This window comes from Pongo pygmaeus, chromosome X (assembly GCF_028885625.2).
Source record: "Pongo pygmaeus isolate AG05252 chromosome X, NHGRI_mPonPyg2-v2.0_pri, whole genome shotgun sequence".
Taxonomy (NCBI): domain Eukaryota; kingdom Metazoa; phylum Chordata; class Mammalia; order Primates; family Hominidae; genus Pongo; species Pongo pygmaeus.
Window position 1 is genome coordinate 87913299 of NC_072396.2, and position 27451 is coordinate 87940749.

The following is a 27451-nucleotide window of genomic DNA, read 5'->3' on the forward strand; positions in this document are numbered from 1 at the left end:
ATCAAATCACCAGTAAAGGAAATCTCATCAGACTGACAGTGGACTTATCAGCAGAAATTTTAACAAGGCAGAAGAGAATGGGGACCTAATTTTAGCTTCCTTTAAAAAATGCCATCCAAGAATTTTATATCCAGCCAAAATAAGCTTCATAAATGAAGAAGACATAAAGTCATTAACCGAAAAGAAAACACTAGAGGAACTTATCACCATTAAACAGGCCCCATAAGAAATGCTCAAAGAAGTTCTAAAGATGGAAACAAAAGTATGTCACTCACCATCATAAAGGCACACATAAGTAGAAAGCTCAAAGATCCTATAAAACAATCATACAATTGAGAATCCAAGGCAACTAGCTAGCAACATTATGACAGGATTAAAACCTCATATATCAATATAACCTTCAACATAAATGCCTAAATGTTCCATCCAAAATATGTAGACCAACAGGTTGGGTAACAGACAAAAACCAACCATCTGCTGCCAAAAAGAGACCCACAGAATAGCTAAGCACATCTACAGACTTAAAGTAAAGGAGTGGAAAAAGATATAGCATGCAAATAAAAAACACAACAGAGCCAAAGTAGCCATTCTCATATCAGATAAAACAGACTTTAAATCAGCAACAGTAAGAAAAGGCAAAGAAAGGCATTATATAATGACAAGGGCTCAATTAAACCAAAAGATTTAATTACCCTAAATATATATTCATCCAACACCAGAGCGCTCAGATTCAAAAACAAATACTAATAGACCTAAGAAAAGAGATTGATGGCAATACAATAATAGTGGGGGACTTCAATACCAAGTGACAACACTAGACAGTTCATCAAGGCAAATGTCAACAAAGAAACTCTGGACTTAAACTGGACTCTAGACCAAATGGATGTTTACAGAATATTCTAATCAACAACTACAGCATATACGTTTTTCTCCAACGCACATGTAACACTCTCCAAAACTGAACATATGCTTGACCATAAAGCAAATTTCAATACATTCAAGAAAATCAAAATCACATCAAGTATCCTATTGGACCACAGTAGAATAAAATTAGAAATCAATACCAAGGGGAACTCTCAAAGCTACACGAGTACATGGAAATGAAACAAGTTGCTCATGAATGACTTTTGGGTGAACAACAAAATCAATGCAGGAATAAAAAAATTGAAATGAATGAAAATAGAGACACAACATAACAAAACGTCTGAGACACAGCTAAAGCATGCTAAGAGGAAAGTTTTTAGTGTTAAATGCCTAAATCAAAAACACAGAAAGATCTCAAATCAATGACCTATTGTCACACTACATGAAACTAGAATAACAAGAAAAACCAAACCCAAAGCTAGCAGAAGACAAAAAATAACTAAGTATCATTTCGCTGAATAAAATGAGATTGCGACCAAAAAAAGATACAAAGGATCAACAAAATGAGAAGCTGGTTCTTTGAAATAATAAACAAAGTTGATAGACCTCTAGATGGTTTAACCAAGAAGAAAAGAGAGAAGATTCTAACAAGTACAACCAGAAACTGAAAATGGCACACATTGCAATGAATACCACAGAAATATATATAAATGATCAGTGATTACTATGAACATGTATATACACACAAACTAGAAAAGCTAGATGATGGATAAATTCCTGGAAACATACAGTCTCCTAAGATTGAACCAGGATGAAACAGAAAACACAAACAGACCAAAAGAATAGTGAAACCGAGCCAGTAATAAAAAAATGTTCCATCAAAAAAAGCCAGGACCACACAGGTCTATAAACAAGTTTTTCCAGACATGCAAAGAAGAGCTGGTGCCAATCTTACTAAAACTGTTCCCAAAAATTGAGGAGTTGAGAATCCTTCCTAATTAATTCTACAAAACCAGTATCATCCTGAGAGCAAAATCAGGTAAGGACACAACCAAAAAAGAAAACTGCCAGCCAATATCCCTGATGAATATAGATGCAAAAATCCTCAATGAAATACTAGCAAACCAAATCCAACAGCACATGCAAAAAATAGTTAATCATGATCAAGTGGATTTTATTCTAGGGACGAAAGGATGGATCAACATTTACTAATCAATAAATGTAAATCACCACATAAACAAAATTATAAACACAAATCATGTGATCATCTCAATAGATGCAGAAAAAGCATTCGAGACAATTCAACATCACTTGATGATAAAAACCCTCCATATAATAGGCATAGAAGGAACATACTCCAACATCATACCAAATGCAGGAAAGTTGAAAGCATTCCTTTCAAGAACTGAAACAGGTCAAGGATGTCCACTTTTACCACTCCTAGTCAACACAGTACTGGAAAGTCCTAGCCAGAGCAATCAAGCAAGAGAAAGAAATAAAATACATCCAAATTGGAAAAGAGGAAGTCAAAGTACCTCTGTTCACTGATGATATAATATGATACTGAGAAAACACAAAAGACTCCTCCAACAGACTCCTAGACTTGATAAACAAATTCAGTAATGTTTAAAAAAATAAAATCAACATACAAAAATCAGTAGCTTTTCTATACAACAATGATGTTCTAACTGAAAACCAAATGAAGGTTCTCAGTAACAATCTCATTAACAACAGCCGCAAAAAGTAAAATACCTACAAATACATTTAACCAAGAATGTGAAAGAGTTCTACAAGGAGAACTATAAAACACAGATGAAAGAAAGTAGATCAAATGGACAAATGGAGAAACATCTCATGCTCATGAATTGAAAGAATCAATATCATTAAAATGACCATACCAGTCCAGGCACAGTGGTTCACGCCTATAATCCCAGCACTTTGGGAGGCTGAGGCAGGAGAATCGCTTGAACCCAGAAGTTCCAGACCATCCTAGTCAACATACCGAAACCTCATCTTTACCAAAAAAATTTAAATTAGCCAGACATGGTGGCATACACCTGTATCCCCAGCTGCTCAGGAGGCTGAAGTGGGAGGATTGCTTAAGTCTAGGAGGTCAAAGCTGCAGTGAGCTGTGATTGTGCCACTGCATTCCAGCCTGGGCGATAGAGAAAGATGCTGTCAAAAAACAAACAAACAAAAAACATACTGACCAAAGCAATATCCACATTCAATACAATTCCTATCAAACTATGAATGCCATCTTTCAGAGAATTAGAAATAACAATCCTAATGTTTACACAGAACCAAAAAACAGCCTAAATAGCCAAAGCAACCCTAAGTAAAATTAACAAAGCCAGAGGCATAACATTTCCTAATTTCAAATTATACTACAAGGCTATAGTAACTAAAACAGCAGAGTACTTGTACAAAAATAGACACATAGATCAATGGAACAAAACAGAGAACCCAGAAATAAAGCTGCATACCTACAGCCATCTGATTTTCTACAAAATCTACAACAATAAACAATGAGGAGAGAACACTCTATTCAATAAATGGTATTGGGAAAATTGCCTAGCCACATGAAGAAGAATAAAACTGGACCCCTATCTCTCACTATTTACAATAATTAACTCAAGATGGTTTGAAGACTTAAACATAAGACGTGAAACTACAAAGGTCCTAGAAGAAAACCTAGGCAAAACTCTTCTGGACATTGATCTATACAAAGAATTTATGACTAAGATCCCAAAAGCAAATGCAACAAAAACAAAAGTAGACAAATCGGACTTAATTAATTTCCTGCACAGCCAAAGAAATAATCAGTAGAGTAAAAAGATGACCTACAGAATGGGATAAAATATTTGCAAACTATGCCCCTGACAAAAGACTAACATCGAGATCTGCAAGGTACTCAAACAACTCAACAGGTAAACAAACAAACCTATTAAAAGGTGGGCAAAGGATATGAACACACATTTTACAAAAGAAGACATACAAGCAGCCAACAAACATGAAAAAATGCTCAATATCACTAATCATCAGAAAAATGCAAATTAAAACCACAATGAAATATGATTTTATCTCAATCAGGAGGGCTATTATTAAAAAGTTAGAAAATAACAGATGTTGGCATGGATGTGGGAAAAAACAGGTACACTTATACACTGTTGATGGGAATGTAAATTAGTACAACCTTTATGAAAAACCATATGAAGATTTCTCAAAGAACTAATAATCAAAAAAATTTGACCCAGCAATCCCACTAATAGGTATGTACCTAAAGGAAAATAAATCATTATATAAAAAGGACACCTGCACTTGTATGTCTATCACAGCACTGTTCACAATAGCAAAGTCATGGAATCAACCTAAACGTCCATCAATGGTTAATCGGATAAAGAGAATATGGTATATAGACACCATGGAATACTATGCAGCCATAAGAAAGAATAAAATCATTATCTTTGCAGCAACATGGATGGAGGTGGAGATTATTATCCTATATGAAATAACTCAAAATCAAATATCCCATGTTCTCACTTATAAGTGGGAGCTACACAATGGATACACATGGACATACAGATGGAAATAATAGACACCGAGGACTCCAAAAGGGGAGAAGTTAAAAGGGGGTTGAGGGTTGAAAAATTACCCACTGGTCACTGTTTGGTTGATGGGTACATTAGAAATCCAAACCCACCATTATGCAATATATCCATGTAAAAAATCCACAAATGCACCCCCAGATCTAAATTATTTTTTTAAGAAAAAGAAAAATAAATACATATGTAAATATTCTACTGATTTGTTATTTAAATTAAAAGCAATAAACCTTTAATATCCTGTGTTGGTCATATGAAGTTATTCAATAACAAGCTTTCTACTTAACTTACATCCCAGTCAATATTTGCAAAAAACAGATGTCTTTTGATTTCTTCAACTCCTTCTGATCCTAGAAAAAAAAGAAATGATATTTTATTTTTATGATTTTTTTTAGTCTTGCTCCCTGGCTTCCAGACTGCTATCTGTAAACAGGAATACACATATTTCATACATTCCTTGAAAAGAAAAGTATATGATTTCTTATCTGGCATTTTATTAGCTGGTCCTTTCATTTTACTGTGATAAAAAATAACTAACGTTCATATTGAACTACAATAAAGTATCTCCCAAATCAAATCAAAATAGTATTAAACATAATACTTAAACTTAAATACATATTTTTTCATTCCTAATTTATCTTATGACCTCATATTTACATGCCAAATTAAAAGGTACAAAGGAATAAAGTGACACTGAAATTTTCACAAAAGGGCATAAATAATAGGATCGCATCTGGATACAGGGAAAGGCTACCAGAAAGGGGTCAAAAAAGTAGTTACAGAAACATAATGTTTACTTTGAAGAATATTGGGAGGGGCAAAATATTTATCTTCAAATATATAAAAGATTACCTGTACAAGGGAGAATCTGTTTATTATTTCAAAAGAAGTAACCCATAATATATACATAATAATAGGTTGAACAGAAGCTTTCATTAACTAGACTACTTCAGTTTTAAATCATGGACAAAACAGAGTTTACTTTGTCTGAAATGCATACAGAAAATGAAAAATTCTATGTATAGAAGTAATGTGCTCAAATCAAACAAGAAAACATAAAGATTTAATTATCCTCCCAAAACATGCAGTTACTTCTATAAAAGCTAAGAAAATAAGCAATACCCAATCTATTTGCTGGATTCCTTTTGAATAACATCCTTAGAAGACTTTGTGCTTCAGCACTAAGAAATTGAGGCATTCCAAGTTTTGCTCTGAAACAGAGGATTTTAGAAAGTTTCACTTACATTTAGCCACACTTTTGATTTGAAAAATCTCAAAAAGAATTTTTAAAAGTGCTTTTACAAGGGTAAATAAAGTCCTGTATATGGTAGAAGGGAACAAGACAGTGAGAAAAGGGTTCTCTTGTATTATTTTAAAAACGCAATAATTTTTTCAAAACTGAAAGCAAGAGATTTTTTTCCCAAAAGAAAAACATACTGTTTACACTTACTTTAATATCATATTCATGGTCTCATTTCTGTCTTTACCTTGAAATGGCAGAGTACCAGTAAGCATTTCAAACTAAAACAAATAAAACATCACCACACAATTAGAACACCTTAGAATATATAATAAGATTCTATAGAAAAAAATTGAGACTTCTATATAATCATCAAATTGTAAGATCTACATGATAGTAGGTCAAAATGGGACCAGAAAACTAGGTCACTTAAAGAAATATACTTCTGGTATCCCACTCTCTCTCTCTATATATATATAGCTCAACTGATGGTGACCTGTAGCAGATGAAACCAACCAATTCTTCCTCAGTTCTAATTCGGCTATGTTCTCAAAGCTAAAGCAATTTGAAAATACACACAATGCATTTTCTGTTAAAACAAATATATTCTTTTGAAGCAAATGTTTAATAATAAAGGAAAAGGAAAAATAAGCAGAAAAGCCTTTCAAATTCATACATGCCCAAGAAAGATTTAACCATTCTCATTCTCTTCACTGCCCCCAAAACAGGAACCAAAAAAGAGGTAGAAGCAGCAGAACACACCACCACCACCACCCCCTGCCACACACACACATGCCAATAGCTTTAAAAAAGAAACATACACCTTAGTTGTACAAAGAAGAAGGAAAACATTTTCTCAAAGAGAACTGACTGCAATGTGACTAACTAGAACATTAAATAATGGTATAAAAAAAAGACTACCTCTAAAAATCATTACAGTACATTAAAGAGAAGTTTTTGTATCACCAGTATTTAAATCTCAAATTTAGATTCAATAATGGCTTTGGCCTTAGTCTTCTACTCATTTATCTGAACTCACAATCTAAATGAGCTTATACATTCAAGTTTCCCCTGTATCTTAATGTCTCCCAAAATCTGCTGTTCAAGGCTTAATCTCTCTCAAACTGCAGCTTTCCTTCCCAAATCTTAAGTAACGGTACACCACCAAAGACTGGAGGAGTAGAGGTGAGAACATCAGGGAGAGAATGAAGGAAGAGGATCATATATAGGACTCACATTTTCCCTCAAAGAAACTACAGGTTGGGTAGTTAATATATACATATTAAGGTCTCCAAATGATTCTGATTCTCTCTCCACTACCCCTCCTAGTTTATCACCACCCAGTGGTGAGTCATTAACCTACAGTAACCTATGCTACATGTTAAAAATTATTTTTTCCCACTTCCAAAACCAGCTGTCCTCTTCAGCTATCTCTTCTATTAACTTACCATTCTTTCAACCCCCTAAAGCTCACAAATTTTACAGGCATTTTTATCTTTGACAATTCATCTCTTTTTGATCTGTGTCATCTAATTTGCTACAAAGGTTAACAACTGCTTACTCTGAAATCTCTATAATCTTACAATTGTCTTTTAAGATCTCTTTTGTCTTCCTATTTCTAGTTTCTTCCATTACAATCCACTTACATAATGCTGTCAAGGCTAATCTTCCTAAAATACAATTTTCTCTAATTTCCATCCTGTTTAAGAATCTAAAAGTTTCCTCCTACCCAGAGAATCATGTATAAATGCTTATAGGTTTATAGCTTCACTTCCTCCACCTTTTCCCTCTTTCTCCACTTCTCTAGTCAAACTGGTTCTCCAAGTCTTTGCTAATATGATCACAATACTCTCCTTCTTGACACACAACTATTTAAATTTTATCCATCCTTCAGGGCTTAATTTAAGTTCCAACTCTTCCAGTTTGCCTACATCAGCTTACATTAAATCTTCCCTGAACTCCTAAGGTACTTCTTGAGAGTTTATTTAGCTACTCCAATTGAAAAAGACCAAATATTGTACTTAGAATCAGTTCCTACCCCACAGGCCTCCTAATATGTCAGGCTTATAATAGGCACTTAACATGCTGATGTGTCATTTGATGTGCTACTCAGTGATAAATGGACAAAATGGATCAGACCTCAAAAGCAAATTATATCTAATTCAACAGCTATTTATCTATCATCCTACTGACTACAGCAAATTCTATGCTTAATCTCATACCAAATTAGTCAGTCTGTATTAAGCATCTACTGAAATGCTCACTATGCTTGGTACTATGGGAGATGAAAAGTAGTATAAGACATGATTCCTCTGCTCAACAGGTTTATAACCTTTCTAAGGAATACATGGAACAATATGACAATAAGACACTATATGGTAAGGTGCTAAGTTCTGTAACATTCAATTAAAATACCATGTAACTGATAAACTCATCATTCTGAAATATAGAATCTGACAGACCTTTTCATAAGTATCAAATATGAATAGTTTATAATAACAATGCTGTCATTTACCTTTTTACTAGCAACTTTAAAATAAATCAGAACACCAAAACCTTAATTTTTATTGTATAACAGCTAGCCAATCACAAGGTTTTTGGTGTTAATTATAAATTATCAGAACCCCTTTCTGACCTGCTAAATCCCAAAATTTGAATTAAAATAAAATTATAAGTAATATCAATCACAGGTTGGCATAATTAAAACAAATAATGCTACTTACCATAAGAACACCATATGACCACCAATCAGCACTCTGGGAATGGCCTCTCCTATTTACTACTTCAGGAGCCATATACTCTACTGTACCACAAAATGAGTAAGCCTTCTTTTCTTGATCTACTGACTCCTTGCTGAGTCCAAAATCTATAATAACAGTATTACCAAAAAATGTGTCTGAAAAACTTCAGAAAACAGAAAACGTCAAAAGAAACAAAATAATGTATTAAACATTACAATTATTTATGAATGGCCTACAGTTACTCTTAATAAAGTTCCTGTGAGATCAATAAGAGAAAGCAGCCTGGATTTCGTAACAATACTCTTTAAGGTCATTTAAAGATCCTTCCATGAAATCTCATTCTCAAAATACATGCTTTCAGGTCTACACTAGAATATAATGCAAAAAATGTGAGGGAACAACAATTAAATCAAAACTGCCATATTGATTTAAGTTTTAAAATAGACTAAGACAAAACAGAAATAGTAACTTATACTTTTTAAAATATTAAAAAAGCAATTTTGTTTTGGCTTTGGTGAGCTTCCATTTTTGTTCAAAGCCTTCAAAGAGCTAAAGATGTCAATAATAAAAATCAATCTTATTTATTGGTATTACTAATGAACAACTGGAAGATGAAATTTAAAAAGTACCATTTATAATACCACCAAAAATATCAAACATGAAATCTACAGGTATGAATATACAACTACAGCTATAAAATATATATGCAAGAATTATACACTGAAAACTGGAAACACTGATGAAAGAAATCAAAGTAGACCTAAATAAATGGGAAGACATACCATGTTCATGAATTGGAAGATTTAATGTTGTTAAGGTATCAATTCTCCTCAAACTGATATACCAATTCAATGAAACTTCAATAAAATCCCAGCAAAATTTCTTTTGTAGAAATCAATAAGCTGATTCTACAATTTGTATAAAAAAGTTAAGAAAATAAAATAGTCCAAACAATTTTGAAAAGGAAGAAAAAAAGTTGAAGGACTTATACTACACCTGACTTCAACACTTACTATAAAGCTACGGTAATCAAGACTGTGGGGTACCGGAAAAAGGTTGAACATATATATCAATGGAACAGAAGAGTGTACAATGATAGGCTGACATATACAGTTAATTCTGCTATAATGCTTCTTTTGAAAATGCAAATTTGTTCTAATGCAATTGATATCTTAGCAAACAATCTAAGTATAACATGAATTTCACACTGGCTTATGGGTGATTTTGTCTGCAGGAAACGTTACATGAGCACAGAAAACTGAACCAGCTGAGCTTAGGAAAGTAGAAATACATAAAATGTACATATACACACACCTCAAACATCTACCAGCTACTTCACTGTATTTGTTATGAGCCACTCCTGTCCACCTCTAGTGTTAAAATTTTCCTTCCAATTCCAGATAATCTAACTTCCACTACATCATTAAAACTTACAAACTGTAACTTTTCTGACACCCACTTCCACAAGCAAACTTCAGGTCTTTTTCAAGGTAAGGAACTGTATTTATTGCAGTCTTTATGTATTTCTTAATCATTTAGAACATATAGAACAATGCTACCCTTTTTACTTTCTTTTCTTTTGCGTATCGCTGATCAAACATTGTAAAGTTATGCCCCTTGCCTCATTTTCCCCGTAAGTTCTGTGGTTTATATACTATGGATTTATGCATACTGCAGTGATTTAGATCACATATGTCACACTGTAACAGAACTGGCTCTATATTGTCACTTAATTTCTTGCAAAGGTACAAAAGCAATTCCATGGAGAAAAAGCAGCCTTTTCAACAAACAAGTAGGATAGAGATATAGAAAAATTCATCCTCATACCATAAATAATTAACTCAAAATGGATCGTAAACCATGTAAAACCTAAAACTATAAAATGTACAAAAAAGAAAATAGAAAATCTTTGTTATCTTGGGTTAGACAAGGATTTCTTAGATACATGAAAAGTATAATCCATAAAAGAAAAATAATGACAAACTTGACTTCATCAAAATAAACAAAACTGTTCTTCAGAAAATGGAATTAAGAAAATGAAAAAGAAGCTACAGGAGGAAAGGATGGAGAAAGATGGCAAAATAGAAGCCTATACCATTTGTAGCTTCTGCAGGAACACCAAAGTTTAACAACTCTCTGCACACAGAAAAGCACCATCACAAGAATCAAAAATCAGGTGAGTAATCACAGTACTTAGTTTTAACTTCATATTGCTGAAAGAGGCACTGAAGAGGGTAGAAGAGACAGTCATGAATCACTGATGACACCCCTTTCCCATGCCCCAGCAGCAGCCATGCAGTGAGGAGAGTCTTTGCAGATAGGTGAGGGAAAGCTCAGCACTGGGGGGCTTTACATTGAATTCAGTGCTGCCCTGTTACAGCAGACAGCAAAGTCATGCTGGCCTCAGCCAGCACCCACATATGGAGGAAGCTTTTGTTATTTTTTTTAAGTTTGTTTTTTTTTTTTTTGAGACAGAGTCTTGCTCACTGCAACCTCCGCCTCTCAGGTTCAAGTGATTCTCCTGCCTCAGCCTCCTGAGTAGCTAGGATTACTGGTGTGCACCACCACGGGCAGCTAATTTTTTTGTGCTTTTAGTAGAGGCAGGGTTTCACCATGTTGGTCAGGCTGGTCTTGAACTCCTGACCTCAGATGATCCATCCACCTCGGTCTCCCAAAGTGCTAGGTTTATAGGCATGAGCCACTGCACCCGGCCAGAGGAAGCTTTTGGACAAGAACTAGACAGAAGGGAATTGTCCATCCCAGTGGTCTAAATTTGAACTCCTCAGCAAGCCTCGCCATCTTGGGCCAAAGTGCTCTGGGGTCCTAGGTAAACTTAAAAGGCAGTCTAAGATGCAAACCCTGCAATTCCTAGGCAACTACTAGTGTTGAACTGGAATTAGAGCCAGTGGACTAGGGTGGCATGTGACCTAGGGAGATACCAGCCAGGGTGGCTAAGGGAGTACTTGTGCCACCATTCCCCCAACCCCAGACAGCACAGCAACAAAAGTGACTCCTTCCTTCTGCTTAAGGAGGAAGGAACAAAAAGTAAGGAGGACTTTGTCTTGCATCTTGGATATCAGGTCAGCCATAGTAGGACAGCACACTGGGCAGAGTTGTGAAGTTCCCATTCCAGGCCCTAGCTCATGGATGATATTTCTAGACACATCCTGGGCCAAAAGGAAACCCACTGTCTTGAAGAGAAGAACCCAGTCCTGGCAGGATTCATTGCCTGCTGATTAAAGAGCTCTTGGGCCATCAACAACCACCAGCAGCAATATACCCAAGTAGTACACCATGGGCCTTGGGCTCTGAGACAAGCTGGCTTCAGGTGTGACCCAACAAATTGAGAGCTGTGGTAGCTATAGAAAAAGATTCCTTCTGTTTGAGAAAAGCAGACAGAAAGGTAATGCACCTTAGGTACCAGCTCAGCCACAGTGGGGTAGGCCAATAAGCAGGCTCTTGAGGTCTCTGAGTCTGAGCCTAGGCTCTTGGATATCATTTCTGGATCTGCCCTGGGGCATATGGGAGCCCAGTGCTCTGAAGAATGAGTTCCCAGCCTGGCAGCATTCACCACTTGTTGACTGAAGGGCCACTGGGCTTTAAGTGAACGTTGCCAGTGGCCTGGCAGAACCCCTGCTATAGGCTGCTGGTGCTGATGGCTACAGGGAGAGGCCCTTCTCCCTGTGGAGAGGGGAGGGAAGTGCCACAAAGATTCCGGATTATGGTCTGAGTGCCAGCTTAGGAGCAGTAGAATAGAACTTCAGGTAAATTTCTAAGGTATTTGACTCTAATTCTTGGCTCCCAGACAGCATGTCTGGTCCTGCCCGGGGCCTGGGGGAACTCATTGCCCTGAAAGGAAGGACACAAACCTGTTTGGCCTTAACATCTGCTGATTGTAGAGCACTATGGCCTTGAGTGAAAATAGGTTTTACCCAGGTAGTAGTTAAAGTGAGCCAAGGGCAAGACCCAGCGTTGTGCTGGCTTCCAGTTTGATTCAATGCAGTCTGTGTGGTGGCGGCCATAGGGGTGATTGCATAACCACATCCCCATTCCAGGTGGCTCAGCACAGAGATAGACTCCATTTGTTTGGGAGAAAATAAGGGAAAAGAACAAGGTTCTCTGACTGGTAATACAGAGAATTCTTCCAGAATTTATCCAAGGCCACCAATGGGGTACCTCTAGGAGCCTATAAAACCGTAGCATTATTGGGCTTGGGGTTCAACTCCTGTACAATCTTCTCAAGAAGGACAGGTACAAACAAGCCCGGAGTGCAAAGACCAAATTAAAAATCTAACTAATAAATGCCCATACACTCCCAAGCATCTACAAGCGGCAAGACCATCCAGGAAAACATGACCTCACCAAATGAACTAAATAAGGAACCAGGAACCAATTCTGGAGAAACAGATAGATATGCAGGCTTTCAGACAGATAATTCAAAATAGCTCTGTTGAGGTAACTCAAAGAAACTAAAGATAATGAAGAGAAGGAATTTATAATTCTATCAGATAACTTTAATAAAGAGATTAAAATATTTAAAAAGAATCAAGTAGAAATTCTAGAGTTGAAAAATGCAACTTGACCTATTAAAGAATGCATGCCAGTCTCTTAATAGAACTGATCAAGGAGTGAAAATAATTTGTGAGCTTGAAGACAGGCTATTTGAAAATACATAGAGGAGACAAAATTAAAAAAAAAAAAGAATAAAGCAGGGCTACAAGATTTAGAAAACAGCCTAAGAGGGGCAAGTCTAAGAGCTACTGGACTTGAATAGAAAGTAGACAGAGAAAGACGGGTAAGAAGTGTATTCAAAGGGATAATATCAGAGAACTCCCCAAACCTAAAGAAAGAAATAAACATACAAGTGCAAGAAAGTTATAGAACATCCAACAGATTTAAACCAAAGAAGACCACCTCAAGGCATTTAATAATCAAACTCCAAAGGTTCAATGATAAAGTATCCTAAAAGCAGCAAGAGAAAATAAACAAATGACATAATGGAGCCCCAATACACCTGGCAGCATACTTTTCAGTGGAAACCTTATAGGTTAGGAGAGAGTGGCATGACATATTTAAAGTGCTGAAAAAAATTACTTTATACTATTATAACTGGCAAAACATATTCTTCATGCATGATGGAGAAATAAAGATCTTCCCAGACAAACAATAACTGAGAGATTTCATCAACACCAGACCTGTCTTATAAGAAATGCTAAAGGGAGTTCTTGAACCTGAAAGAAAAGTATGTAATGAGCAAGAAGAAATCATCTGAAAGTACAAAATTCACTATAACAGTAAGCATAAAGAAAAATGCAGGGAATATTATTATACTGTCATTGTGGGGTATAAATTCCTCTTAAGTAGAAAGACTAAATGATGAACCAATCAAATAATAACTACAAAAACTTTTCAAAACATAGTACAGTAAGACATAAAGAGAAGCAATGAAAACTTGAAAAGTGGGGGGACGAATTCAAAGTGTAGTGTTTTTATTAGGTTTTTTTGCATGTTTGTTTAGACAATCAGTGTTAAGTTTTCATCAGTTTAAAATAAGAGGTATTAGATCATATTGGCAAGCCTCATGGTATTCTCAAACCGAAAAACATATGTCAGATACGCAAAAAATACAGAGAAAGAGGCTGGGTGTGGTGGATCATGCCTGTAATCACAGCACTTTGGGAGGCCGAGGCGGGCAGATCACAAGGTCAAGAGATTGAGACCATCCTGGCTAACACGGTGAAACCCCATCTCTACTAAAAATACCAAAAAATTAGCCAGGTGTGGTGGCAGGCACCTGTAGTCCCAGCTACTTGGGAGGCTGAGGCAGAAGAATGGTGTGAACCCGGGAGGTGGAGCTTGCAGTGAGCCAAGATCGCGCCACTGCACTCCAGCCTGGGTGACAGAGCGAGACTCCATCTCAAAAAATAAATAAGTAAATAAAGAGAAAGAAACTAAATCATAGCACCACAGAAAATCACCTTCAGTAAAAGGAGGGCAGGGATGAAAAAAACAAGGAAGAGAAGACCAGAAAACAACTAATAAAATGGCATAAGTCCCAATTTATTAATAATAACACTGTATGTAAATGGACTAAACAATCAAAATACATACACTGGATGAACCATGAAAAAACAAGAAACAATGATCTGTTGCCTATAGGAAACACACTTCACCCATAAAGACACATATAGACTGAAAAATAAAGAAATGGGAAAAGATATTCCATGCCAATGGAAACCACAAAGGAGCAGGAGTAGTTATATCATACAAAATAGATTTGAAGGCAAAATAAGAAAGGAAATGGAGGTCATTATATAATGATAAAGGGGTCAATCCTGCAAGAAGATCGAAAAATTATAAATATCTATGGACCGAAAACTGGAGCATCCATATATAGAGAGCAAATATTATTAGAGATAAAGAGGGATACAGAACTCAATACAGTAACAGCCGGTGACTTCAACACCCCACTTTCAGAATTGGACAGATCTCCCAGACAGAAAACTCAACAATGAAACATCGGACTTAATCTGCACCATAGAAAAAGTGGACCTAATAGATACTTACAGAACATTTCATCCAAAGGCTGCAGAATACACATTCTTCTCCTCAGCACATGGATCATTCTCAAGAATAGACCATACGTTAGATCACAAAACAAGTCTTAATATATTCAAAAATCTGAAATAATATCAAGCATCTTCTGTGATCACAACTGAACACAACTAGACGTCAACAACAAGAGGAATTTTGGAAACTATATAAACACATAGAATAAAACAATATGTTCCTGAATGACCAGAGAGTCAATAAAAAAATTAAGAAAGAAATTTAAAAATTTCTTGAAATAAATGATAATAGAAATACAAAATAAAAAATCCTATGGAATACAGTGAAAGCAGTACTAAGATGGAAATTTATAGCTGAAAGTGCTTACATCAAAAAAAAAATTCAAATAACCTTATGATGTATCTTAAAGAACTAGAGAAGCAAGCGAATTGAACCCAAATTAGTAGGAGAAAAGAAGTAATAAATATCAGAGCAGAAATAAATGAATTTTAAATGAGGAAAATAATATAAAAGACCAATGAAATAAAAACTTGCTTTTTGAAAAAACAAACAAAATTGACAAACCATTAGTCAGACTATCAAAGAAAAACAGGGAGAAGACCCCAATAATTAAAATTAGAGATGAAAAAGGAAATATTATGACTGATACCACAGAAATTCAAAGGGTCATTAGTGGCTACTATGAGCAACTACATGCCAATAAATGGGAAAATCTAGAGAAAATGGACAAATTCCTTGTCACATAAAACCTACCAAGAAATCCAAAACCTGAAGAGGCCAATAACAAGTAGTAAGATCAACACCATAATAAAAAGTCTCCCAGTAATGAACTGCCCAGGGCCTGATGGCTTCAGTGCTACATTCCTCTACACATTTAAAGAATTAATACCAATCCTGTTCATAATATTCCAAAAAATAGAGCAGGCGGGAATACTCCCAAAGTCATTCTATGAGACAAGTATTACTCTGATACCCAAACCAGACAAAGATATGACAACAAAAAACTACAGGCCAATATCTCTGATGAATAATAATGCAAAAATCCTCAACAGGATACTAGCAAAGTGAATTCAATAATACATTCAAAAGACTGTTCATCATGACCAAGTGGGATTTGTCCCAGATATGCAAGGATGGTTCACCATATGCAAATCACTTAATATGATACATCATACCAACAAAATGAAGGACAAAAACCATATGATGATTTCAACTGATGTTGAAAAAGCACCCGATGAAACTCAACACCTCTTCATGATAAAAAAAAAAAAAAACCCTCAGAAAACTGGGTATAGAAGGAACATGCTTCAACATAATCAAAGCCATATAAGACAAACCCACAGTTAGTATCATACTGAATTGGGAAAAACTGTCATCCTTTCCTCTGAGACCTGGAACACAATGAGGATGCCTGCTTTCACTACTGTTAATCAACATAGTACTGCAAGTCCTAACCAGAGCAATCAGACAAGAGAAAGAAAAAGGGCATCCAAATGAGAAAGGAAGAAGTCAAATTATCCTTTTTTACGGATGGTATTATCTTACATTTGGAAAAACCTAAAGACTCCTCCAAGAAACTATTAGAACTGACAAACTCAGCAAAGTTGCAGGATACAAAATGAACATACAAAAATCAGTAGCATTTCTACAGGCCGACAGAGAACAAACTGAAAATGAAATCCAGAAAGTGATGCCACTTACAATAGCTAAAAATAAAATCAAATACATAGTAATTAACCAAGAAGTAAAATATCTCTACAATGAAACTACAAAACATTGATAAAAAGAAATTAAAGAAGACATGCAAAAAGGAATGTACTAAAATGTTGCAAGAAATTGAGAAAGACACACAAAAAACGGAAAGATATTCCGAGTTCATGAATTGAAAGAATCAGTATTGTTAAAATTGTCCATACTACCCAAAGCAATCTACAGATTAAACACAATACCTTTCAAAATAGAATGAGATTCTACACAGAAACAGAAAAAAAAAAGTCCTAAAATTTATATGGATCCACAAAATACCCAGTATAGATAAAGCTACCTAAATGAAAAAAACAAAACTGGAGGAATCACATTATCTGACTTCAGATTATACTACAAAGCTATAGTAACATGGTACTGTCATAAAAACAGAAACATAGAACAGGGAACAGAATAGAGAACCCAGAGACAAATCCATGTATCTACAGTAAATTCCTTTTCAACAAGGTGCCAAGAACATACATTGGGTAAAGGACAGTGTGTTCAATAAATGGTGCTAGAAAAACTGGATATGCATATACAGATGAATGAAACTGTATCTCTAGCTCTTGCTATATACAAAAATAAAAACAAAATGGATTAAAAATTTACATCTAAGACCTTGAACAATAAAACTACTACAAGAAAACATTGGATAAACTTGCCAGGACATTGGACTGGGCAAAGATTTCTTAAGTAATAGCCCACAAGTACAGGTGATCAAAGCAAATATGGACAAACTGGATCACATCAAGTTAAAAAGCTTCTGCACGGCAAAGGAAACAATCAATAACATGAAGAGACAATTCATAGAATAAGGGAAGATATCTGCAAACTGCCCATCTGACAAGGGATTAATAACAAGAATACATAAGGAGCTCAAACAACTCTACAGGAAAAAGTCTAATAATCCAATTAAAAAAATGAGCACAAGATCTGAATAGAAATTTCTCAAAAGAAAGCATACAAATGGCAAACAGGCATATGAAAAGGTGCTCAACATCACTGATCACCAGAGAAATGCAAATCAAAACTACAATGAGATATAATTTCTCCCTAAAATGAGGCCTTTATTCAAAAGTCAGGCAATAAAAAAATGCTGCCGAGGATGGAGAGAAAAAGGAAACCTCATACGCTGTTGGTGGGAATGTAAATTAGCACAACCACTATGGAGAACAGTTTGGAGGTTCCTCAAAAAAACTAAAAATAGAGCTACCATATGATCCATTAATCCCACTGCTGGGTACATACCTAAAAGAAAGGAAATCAGTAGAATGAAGAGATATCTGTACTCCCATGTTTTCTGCAGGACTGTTTTTAATAACCAAGATAAGAAAGCAATCTAAATGCCCATTGACAGACAAATGGATAAAGAAAATGTGGCACTTACACACAACAGAGTACTATTCATCCATAAAAAAGAGCAAGAACCTGTCATCTGCATTGTGAGTGGAACTGGAGGTCATTGTGTTAACTGAAATAAGCCAGGCACAGAAAAATAAACTTATGTTCTCACTTATTTATGGGAGATGAAAATTAAAATAATTGAACTCATGGAAATAGAGTAGAAGGATGGTTACCAGTGGCTGGGAAGGGTACAGGGGGAAGGGACTTAGGGGATGGGGGATGGATAATGGGTGCAAAAAATAGTTAGAATAAATAAGACTTAATATTAGCTAGCACAAAAGGATGAGTATAGTCAAAAATAATGTAATTATACATTTTTAAATAACTAAATGCATATGATTGGATTGTTTGTAACATAAAGGATAAATGCTTGAGGTGATGTATACACCCCATTTACCTTGATATGATTATTAGGCATTGCATGCCTGTATCACAATATCTCATAGAACACATAAATATATACCCCATTTACCCTGATGTGATTATTAGGCACTGCATGCCTGTATCACAATATCTCATACAACACATAAATATATACACTTATGTACCCACAAAATTTAAATCTAAATTTAAAAAAATATAAAACATTCTAGATTGGAAACCAAACAAACAATCCAATTTTTTAATGGGCAAAAGATCTGAATAGACACTTCTTCAAAGAAATAAATATATGAAAATGTGCTTAGTGTCATTAGTTATTAGAAAAATACGAAATAAAACCATGATAATTCTACCTAATGCCTATTAGAATAGCTAAAATAAAAAATACTAACAATACAAAATGCTAGTGAGGATACAGATCCACTGGACATTGTGGGTGGGTATACAAAATATTACAACCACTTTGGAAATCAGTTTGAAGTTTTCTCAGTTAAATATACTCAACATATGATCAACTAATCTCACTCCTTATGTATTTACTTAACTGAAATAAAAATTTATGGTAAAAAAGAACCTATACATGAAGTTTTACAGTGGCTTTATTCATCGTTGCCCAAAACAGGAAATAACTCAAATGCCTCCTCATTGAGGAATGGATAAACAAATCATGGTACCACCATAAAATGAAACACTACTTAGCAATTTAAAAAAAACACTCATCGATACAGCCAACAATACGGATGAATCTCAAATGCCCTATGCTAATTAAATGAAGTCAGTCTCAAAAGGCTGTATACTGTATGCCTCTGTTCATAATTACATTATGGAAAAAGCATATATACAGGAACAGAAAGCAGACTGGTAGTTGGCTTGGGGTAAAGGGAGGACTGACTTATAAGGGGAGAATTTGGGGGAGGAGGGTTATGGAACTGTTTCATATTTTTATTTTGGTGATAGTTACAAGGCTGTACACATTTGTCAAAACTTGCAGAACTATACACACAAAAAAAGTGATTTTTAAAAATTAAACTTTATATTTTGAGATGATTGTAGATTCGCATGCTGTTACATGAAAAACTACAGGGATCCTGTGTATCCAGTGTTTCCCATGGTAAAATCTTGCAAAACTATAGTACTATAACCACAGCCAGGACACTAACATTGATGCAGTCAAGACACAGGATAGTCCCATCACCAAAAGACATCAGAAGGATGAGTTTTAATACATGTAAAGTATACTTTCATCTTAAAAATAAAAAAGCTATAATCCCTATATTGCTTGTTTACAATAAAATATCAACATTAACACTTAATTTTAGGTCCCCTCAAAACTGATTTTCTAACTATGCTCAACATTTTCATTTAAAAAAATCACTTATCCTTAGATAATAGCTTAATGTATTTTAACTTTTGGTACAATTTTTAAAAATCTTTTCACTGTGCTACTATGTTCTCTCTGTATACTGAAACTTGTAAACTTTGCACATTTCATTTATAAAAGTAAATATAATTAACATCTAGTCTTCAAGGTCAGTTCAGCTGAATATAACATAGCTTGTGAAGAACACTAGTTTCTTTGGCCATTCCAGAGAGAAGGGGGGAGAGAAGAATTTTCTTATTCTTCTGTTACCTTTCAGAGATTCTGTTACCTTTCAGAACCAATCCACAGAGTTCCTTTGCCGTACTATTTCTGACTAAACTGTTATTTAACAACTATAATTTGCTCAGCAATCAACTGACGAAAATTGTACAAATATAAAACTAGCTACAAGAGTAGATAAGCCATATGTTATACAGTGGTTTTTCCAAATCACTAATTTGAAAATAAAAGAAAATGTACAATTCAACTACATAATGGAAGGGTTATTTTGGGGGGTAGGTTTGAGGGTCAGTGTTTCACATCTTTGTAATCTAAACGACTCTTTTATAAGACTTTAAACTTTAAAAGCACACTCAGAATAGAATAATTTGATGAATAGTTACTATAAATAAAAGCAATCTCAGTGATTAGTTTGCAAGTAACTATAAAAACTACATAGAATTATTTTCTCAAGTACACATTTTTCTCTTAAATACTCAGCTCAAGTACTGTGTGATTTACATCTCTGACCACTGTATATTTTTCTTCCCTCTCTTTGTAGAAGTTGCTTCTGAATTATGTCTCTCAGAAAACACATTATAGGCTGGGCACAGTGGCTCACACCTGTTACTCCAACACTTTGGGAAGCCGTGGCAGGATGATTGCTTGAGGCCAGGAGTTCAAGACCAGCCTGGGCAATGTAGCAAGACTCCGTCTCCACACACACAAAAAAAATAGCTGGGTGTGGTGGCATGTTCCTGAAGTCCCAGCTACCCAGAAGGCTGGGGTGGGAGGATGGCTTGAGCCCAGGAGTTAAAGGCTGTGATAATAATAATAATTTAAAAAAAAAAGGCTGTGATAAGATGTGATCCTGCCACTCCCCTCCAGCCTGGATGACAGAGTAAGACTCTGTCTCTTAAAAAAAATAATATTTAAAAAATGCAACAGATTATAGCAATCACAGTTCAAATAAATTGTGTATTCAAGCTATACTTTTTAATGGGATATTATGATGAAATATTTTTTCTAAAGAGGCAAGTCATAAAGTTATTTTTATATGAACTATGCAAGGGATTTTATACAGACTATGAAAAGGATGCAGGATTTCAGAAAAAAAACGTAAGTTTTATAATATAGTAATATATAATATAAATAATATATTAGCAAGGATGTAGATCTTTGGGAATATCCACTCTCATCCACTCTCATTCTACTGATCTGCTATAACAATCATAATCTCAGAACGAGGCCAATCAGACTCAAAGCAGTTACAACAGGAAACTTTCTCTAGTCCACTGTAATTTCAGAGTAGCCTGTCATTCCAGATACTAGGTCCATTCCTTATATCTGGAGAATTTCTAAAGTGGGCTAGTGAAAAAAAAAAGTATTGCCATTCTCCTGCAATTATTCTTGGAAAACAGAATGCTAGCAAAGACCCTCCCTAGGAGAAAGAAAGCAAACAAGAAAAATTAAAGAGAAAGATAAAGAATATAAAATAAATTAAAAGAAACATTGTAAAAGAACTCTTAAACCCATTTATGCCTAGTGTTCCATTACTGGAACGCTAAGCATGTGGGAGTTATTTATATTCTACTGCTCAAGGTCATCATCAAAGTCTGACTGCAAAAATTCAAAACATTGCAGCCTCAGGCATAAATGGGTTAAAATACTTGCTGTGAGTGGTCATACTTTAACTAACCTCATTGGAATGCTGTCGGGGTAAATCCATAATGTAGTCATTATAAAACCTTGAATTAGGTTATAATCATAAAACTGTAAATTATCTAATATTTATTATTGTACACATTCTTTAAAAGAAATGTTTGTGCCATTGCAAGGAAAATAAATTGAATTGTTAAAAAAAATTATAAATCACATTTCTTCCTGTTACATGCTTTGTGTCCCTTGATTATAAATTAATATTGATCCTATCTATTCTTCCCTCTTCAGACAGTTTAAGTCTCTAAAATCTATCAAAAGCAGAATTAAAATGAGAATACTAAATACAAATCAACTTGGCATCATTATTTACGTAATTAACCTTAATGTAGAGAGAGAAAAATAGGTTTTTTTCTACTCTTTTTCCCACCTCTTTCTCACCTCTGACAAAAGAGGTATACTTTATTAAGCAAAAATGAAAAGAGGAATTAATTAATTATCTTTTTAATTGCTATAAAATTTATGTATTATATAAAAATCTCAAAACTCTACTGTTCCCTACTGTTATTTTCCTTTCCTTTTTCTCTTTAAATATCTTCGAACCCACATCATTTCTTTTGTACATGAAAAAGATAATCAGGCTGTGAATCAATAAGAGTCACTGAACTTTATTTGAACTTTTTCATATTTATGTCAGCTTTTGAGGTAACTGTTTGATATTTTATTTTTGCACCGATGCAGTATACACAGGAATTTAAAGCAACTTACCTTTAAAGTGTACCTATTTAAAATTATCTGTAAAGACCACATCTTCATCTTACCTCTGTTCTAGCATTCAAATAATAAAATACAGAATTTACTATCTATTGAAAACACATGTAACCTTTTGAGACTGGCTCACTCAGCACAATGCCCTTGAGATTCATCCAAGTTGTTGGATGTCTCAACAGGTCTTTCCCTTTTACTGCTGAGTAGTATGTCATCATATGGAAGTATGACAATTTATATTTATCCATTCCCCTTTTGAAGGACATTTAGGTAATTTCCAGTCTTGGGCTATTACAAATAGAGTTGTTATGAACATTCATATACAGGCTTTTATGTGAACATAGGTTTTTATTTTTCTAGGATAAATGCTCAGTAGTGTGACTACTGTATGATTCTATTTCTATATCACTCTCAAAATAACAAAATTATAGAGATGTAGAACATATAAGTGGTTGCCAGGAGTTAGGGAAGGTGGAGGGAAGGTTGTCACTATATTTCAAATGTGATGACTACTTGTGATACATCTTTCTGTCTAGACTCAAACTAAGATGATGTATTGCTACCTAGAAAACGATCATTTCTTATTTAGGATAAGTGCATCTAATGTACAATTTTTTAACATTACAATTAGAACATATTGAGAGCAGTCTAACCATCAAATAACATTTAATTCACTAAAGAGACAAATAAATTACAAATCAAATTCAGAAAGAGAAAAAAACAGGCTTAGACAAATTTATATTAAAATAATAAAAAATATGAATCAAGCGTCTAAGGGTATAATAAGAAAATCTGCATACCTGTTAATTTGATATGTCCTATTTCATCAAGCAAAATGCTGTAAATCAAAATTCACATTGAACAAGATGGAATAAAATATTTTACATAAAACATTTACACAAAAATCATAAAACTGAGAGGTCAGTATCTATTTAATATATGTAAAAAATTTAAATGATTAACTTAAAGTCAATGTATGTCTTACAAAGATTACTTTTTACAAATAAGTTTCATATAATTCATATAGAATTCCCTATAATATTTAAAAGATCTGAGTTTGACAAAAAGCAGTTCCAGAAATACAGACAACACGAAAACAAAAGAATACAGCTTTACTTTTCTGGCTTCAGGTCTCTATAAACAATTCCTAATTGGTGCAGATGATCCAAAGCAAGGGCCAGTTCTGCGAGGTAGAATTTCACATCTTCCTCTGTAAACAGAACCTAGAACAAAATAATGATTTATCATTTGATCTTTCTTTCAATATTCAGTATATTTAAAAATACTTCTTTCAAAATGAGTAGACAGACAAATCTAGGAAAATAATAAGATAATAAGCACCGTCAATTCTTATTTGACTGGCATAATTACTGGCAATATCAGAGAAATAAGGTTTCTATATAAATGACACTAAACTCTTTAAGAATGTGTCTCTTTGATATTAACCATTTTAATGTAAATCTTTCTAAAACATTATGTTGTTTGTATATCTTCTCACACTAAATGCAAAGCACAAGATTCACCTTTTATAAAGTGACTTAGCCTCATAATACCAATATTAATTTTAGTAATCTGCTATAATATAGTAACCCTTAGGGTATTTGAAATATAGAAGGTATTTTGTTTTAGCTCTGAGAATTCCACTATTTATACCATTCTCTCTTTTACTGTCTAGTATCATTTCTCAGAAATTTCACTTTTAGGGGCTCTACAAACCCAAAGCTTTTACAAGCTTTTACAAGCTGCCACAAGTTGTTAAATTAGTAACCCTTATCTTACACACAATTGTGACCTCATCTCTGACCTAAGGGGTGGATCCAAGCCTCTTCCGTTAGTAATGTACACGAGTGTAATGGCACTGTATTAATCATTTTGTGCCTGGAAATATGGCTGCTATGATGAAGTGAAGAGTAATGAACTTGAAATCAGAATTGGCAGTGTAATATCAGACATGTCACTTAGCCCTTTGGGCCTCAGTTTCTAAATCTGTAAAACAGGACAATAATATCTGCTGTATATACCTAACAAGGTTGTTGTAAGAATCAAATCAGTTTATGTGGAAAAAAAGCTTTGTAAACTTTAAAAAACTATATATATAACCATATGGTATTATTATTATAGGTTTACATCTAAATTCATTCAAGTATTCATTTACACATACAATTGGACACTAATCAGCCATTAGATGTAATTTTTAAGGTTCAGCAAGAACTCCAGATTGGCAAAATCAAATATTTTTCTAAAAATGGGTTATTTTCATAAAGAAACCTCTGGATTATTAAGAAGGCTCAAAATTGCATAAAGTACATGTCATAATAGCTTACAACCTGCTTGCCCATTTAGAATTATGGCCACTGCATTTCACAATGCAGATCCAGGTTACTAGTAAAATTGCAGAGAATTAGTAGTTAATACCTTCTGATATGCCAACTACTTTTTAAAATGATCAATAGAAAAACAAAGATTGTTTATTATCTAAGTTTTGGGAGCATTAATTTGAATATTATAATGGTAAAAGTATAAAAACATCACTTTCACTTGACTTTTTATTAAGAATAAAAATAATTGTTGCCTATTCAACTTCTAACCAAGGATAATAAGAATGTTCTCTGAAAGCTAATACATAAGAAAACCCTAAATAAAAATTATTTAAAACTAAATTAGAAAAAAAATTTGCCTAGTTACAGTTATGCAAGCCTACCACCTTGTCATGAAGTTGTCTTGGAGGAGAGCCTCATGATAGATGCAAATAAAACATTACTAAGTAGCAATTATGTGCCAGGCACTGTACAATCATTATGTTATTATAGCTTCCAAACTCTATGAGGTAGGTATTAGGAACATCTTGCAAATGGAGAAAGAAACTCAGAGTGATTAAGTAACTTGCCCAAAATAACACAGCTAGTTAAGAAGGAGGCCCAAGACATGAACTCAGGGATACTTGTCCATAAGAATGAACTCTTCCCCAGAAGCCACTTCTGCCACATGCTGTGATGCAATGTTTGCTTTTCTAAAAACAAATTTTAGGTTTACTACCAATAATGCTTTCCAACCCACTAATCGTCCTACTCATAAATTGCCCCCCCTACAAAATGAAAATTATCCTAAACTCCAGTACTCTTGAGTTAAGCACTTTTAATATTTTGTCATCTGCTCTGCAAATTTTTTGTGCATATCTGTGTGTGAATGTGTCTACGTTATGTGTATTTTAATACAGTTGAAATCACACTACTGTATAAGTATTATTTAGTGGCCTCCTTTATCCCCAGTTAATACTATATCATAAGCATTCTATGTCTTTAAAACTTATTTATAAATAGTTTTCAATAGCTGCACAATATAACCATACCAATTTACTATAATTTACCTAAACATTCCCCTTCTTGACATTTAGGTTATTTCCATTTTTCTCTATTTGAAATAACTCTGCAATATGCATATGTACATCTTACTGATATTTATGATCATTTTCTCAAAATGAATTAAGAATTTTTTTAAAAAATGGAATGCTGGGTCAAGGAGCATAAATAGTCCAAGATTCCTGACATACACAATAAAATTATTTTCCAAAAAGGTTATAGTAATTTCCACTCCCATCAGCAGTTTATGAAAGCATTTGTCTTACCACATCCTTGATAGCATGGAATATACCCTGTAAAAAGCCTTTTCAAATTTGATGTGTGAAAATGGCATTATTTTTTAAATTTAAGTTTTGATTTTTAGGCTGAACATTGGTTTTCATGTTTAGTAGTCTTTCTATTTTTTTGTGAATTATCAGTAATGTTTGTGCCTATTTTCTATTACTGACTTACTGTTTTGTCAATTGGTACAAGTCACTTATATGTTAAAAATGTCAGTTTTCTATCACATTAGCTGCAAATATTTATCCAATTTTTTGCTAGTTTTTGATGTTCAGTAACCCTTAATTTTTGCTAGTCAAATGTATAGATGATTTCTGTATGATTTTTCCTTCATTATTTTAATGTTTAAGGAGACATTCTCCATCCAATGGTCAACAAAATATTTAGCTGCATTTTATTATAGGGTAATTGTTTTTCAAGATTTAGCTTTTTTATGTAAGTAAGATTTATTTTTGTATATGGTAGAGATGGCATTTTAAAATGATTTTTGGAAATATTTAAGCAATTTCTCAAATACTGTTTATTGAACAATCTCTTTGCCACAATTTGTGATTCTTCCTTTACCATAATGATATATGGTAAGTAATCTATAACAGGATATTTTTGGGCTATACAGTATGTTTCCAATCTTGTGTTGATACTATAATGTTTTGCTTATGCACATTACCAAGTTTTAAACAAGAGAATTTGGGGAGGCCAACGTGTGAGGATCACTGGAGCCCAGGAGTTTGAGACCAGCCTAGGCAACATAGCAAGATCCCATCTCTACTGAAAAAAAAAATAGCCGGGTATAGTGGGGTATGCTTCTGCAGTCCAAGCTATTCAGCAGGCGGAGGCATGAGGATTGCCTGAGCATGGGAGGTTGAGGCTGCAATGAGCCAGGATAGTGCCACTGCACTCCAGCCTGGTGACAGAGCAAGACCCTGTCTCAAAAAACAAACAAACAAAAATATTATTTCTTTGCATTTGTTTCCTTTTCCAAGGAAACTATAAAATAATTCTGTCAACATCAAACAAACAAAATTCCCTATTGTGGCCTTATTTGGAATTTTGTTAAGCCAATAAATTAATTTTAGAAGAACTGACAGCTTTACAATAATCAGCCATTCATTCTACCACATTTTCTTGATATAAGCAAAACAGAGCACAGCTTAAGAGTTCTGTTTGTTTACCTGTGTATTTGTGTGTGTGTGTGTGTGTGTGTGTGTGTGTGTGTACATTTTGAGGAAGGGAAATTTGGGTAGGTATCTTTC

At 34.2% G+C, this 27451-nt stretch overlaps 1 protein-coding gene across 5 annotated transcripts in view; it reads right to left on the minus strand.

Moving 5' to 3' along the window:
- Positions 1-27451, minus strand: part of RPS6KA6 (ribosomal protein S6 kinase A6) — a 131892-nt gene that overhangs the window by 54590 nt on the left and 49851 nt on the right. For all 5 annotated transcript variants that reach the window (XM_054472346.1, XM_054472345.2, XM_054472349.2 and 2 more), the window contains 6 exons: positions 23674-23780; positions 23358-23395; positions 8433-8575; positions 5920-5990; positions 5592-5680; positions 4761-4819 (listed from right to left, as the gene is read on the minus strand). In XM_054472346.1, coding sequence (XP_054328321.1) covers positions 4761-4819; positions 5592-5680; positions 5920-5990; positions 8433-8575; positions 23358-23395; positions 23674-23780 — 507 coding nt within the window. The remainder of the gene's footprint in view (positions 1-4760; positions 4820-5591; positions 5681-5919; positions 5991-8432; positions 8576-23357; positions 23396-23673; positions 23781-27451) is intronic.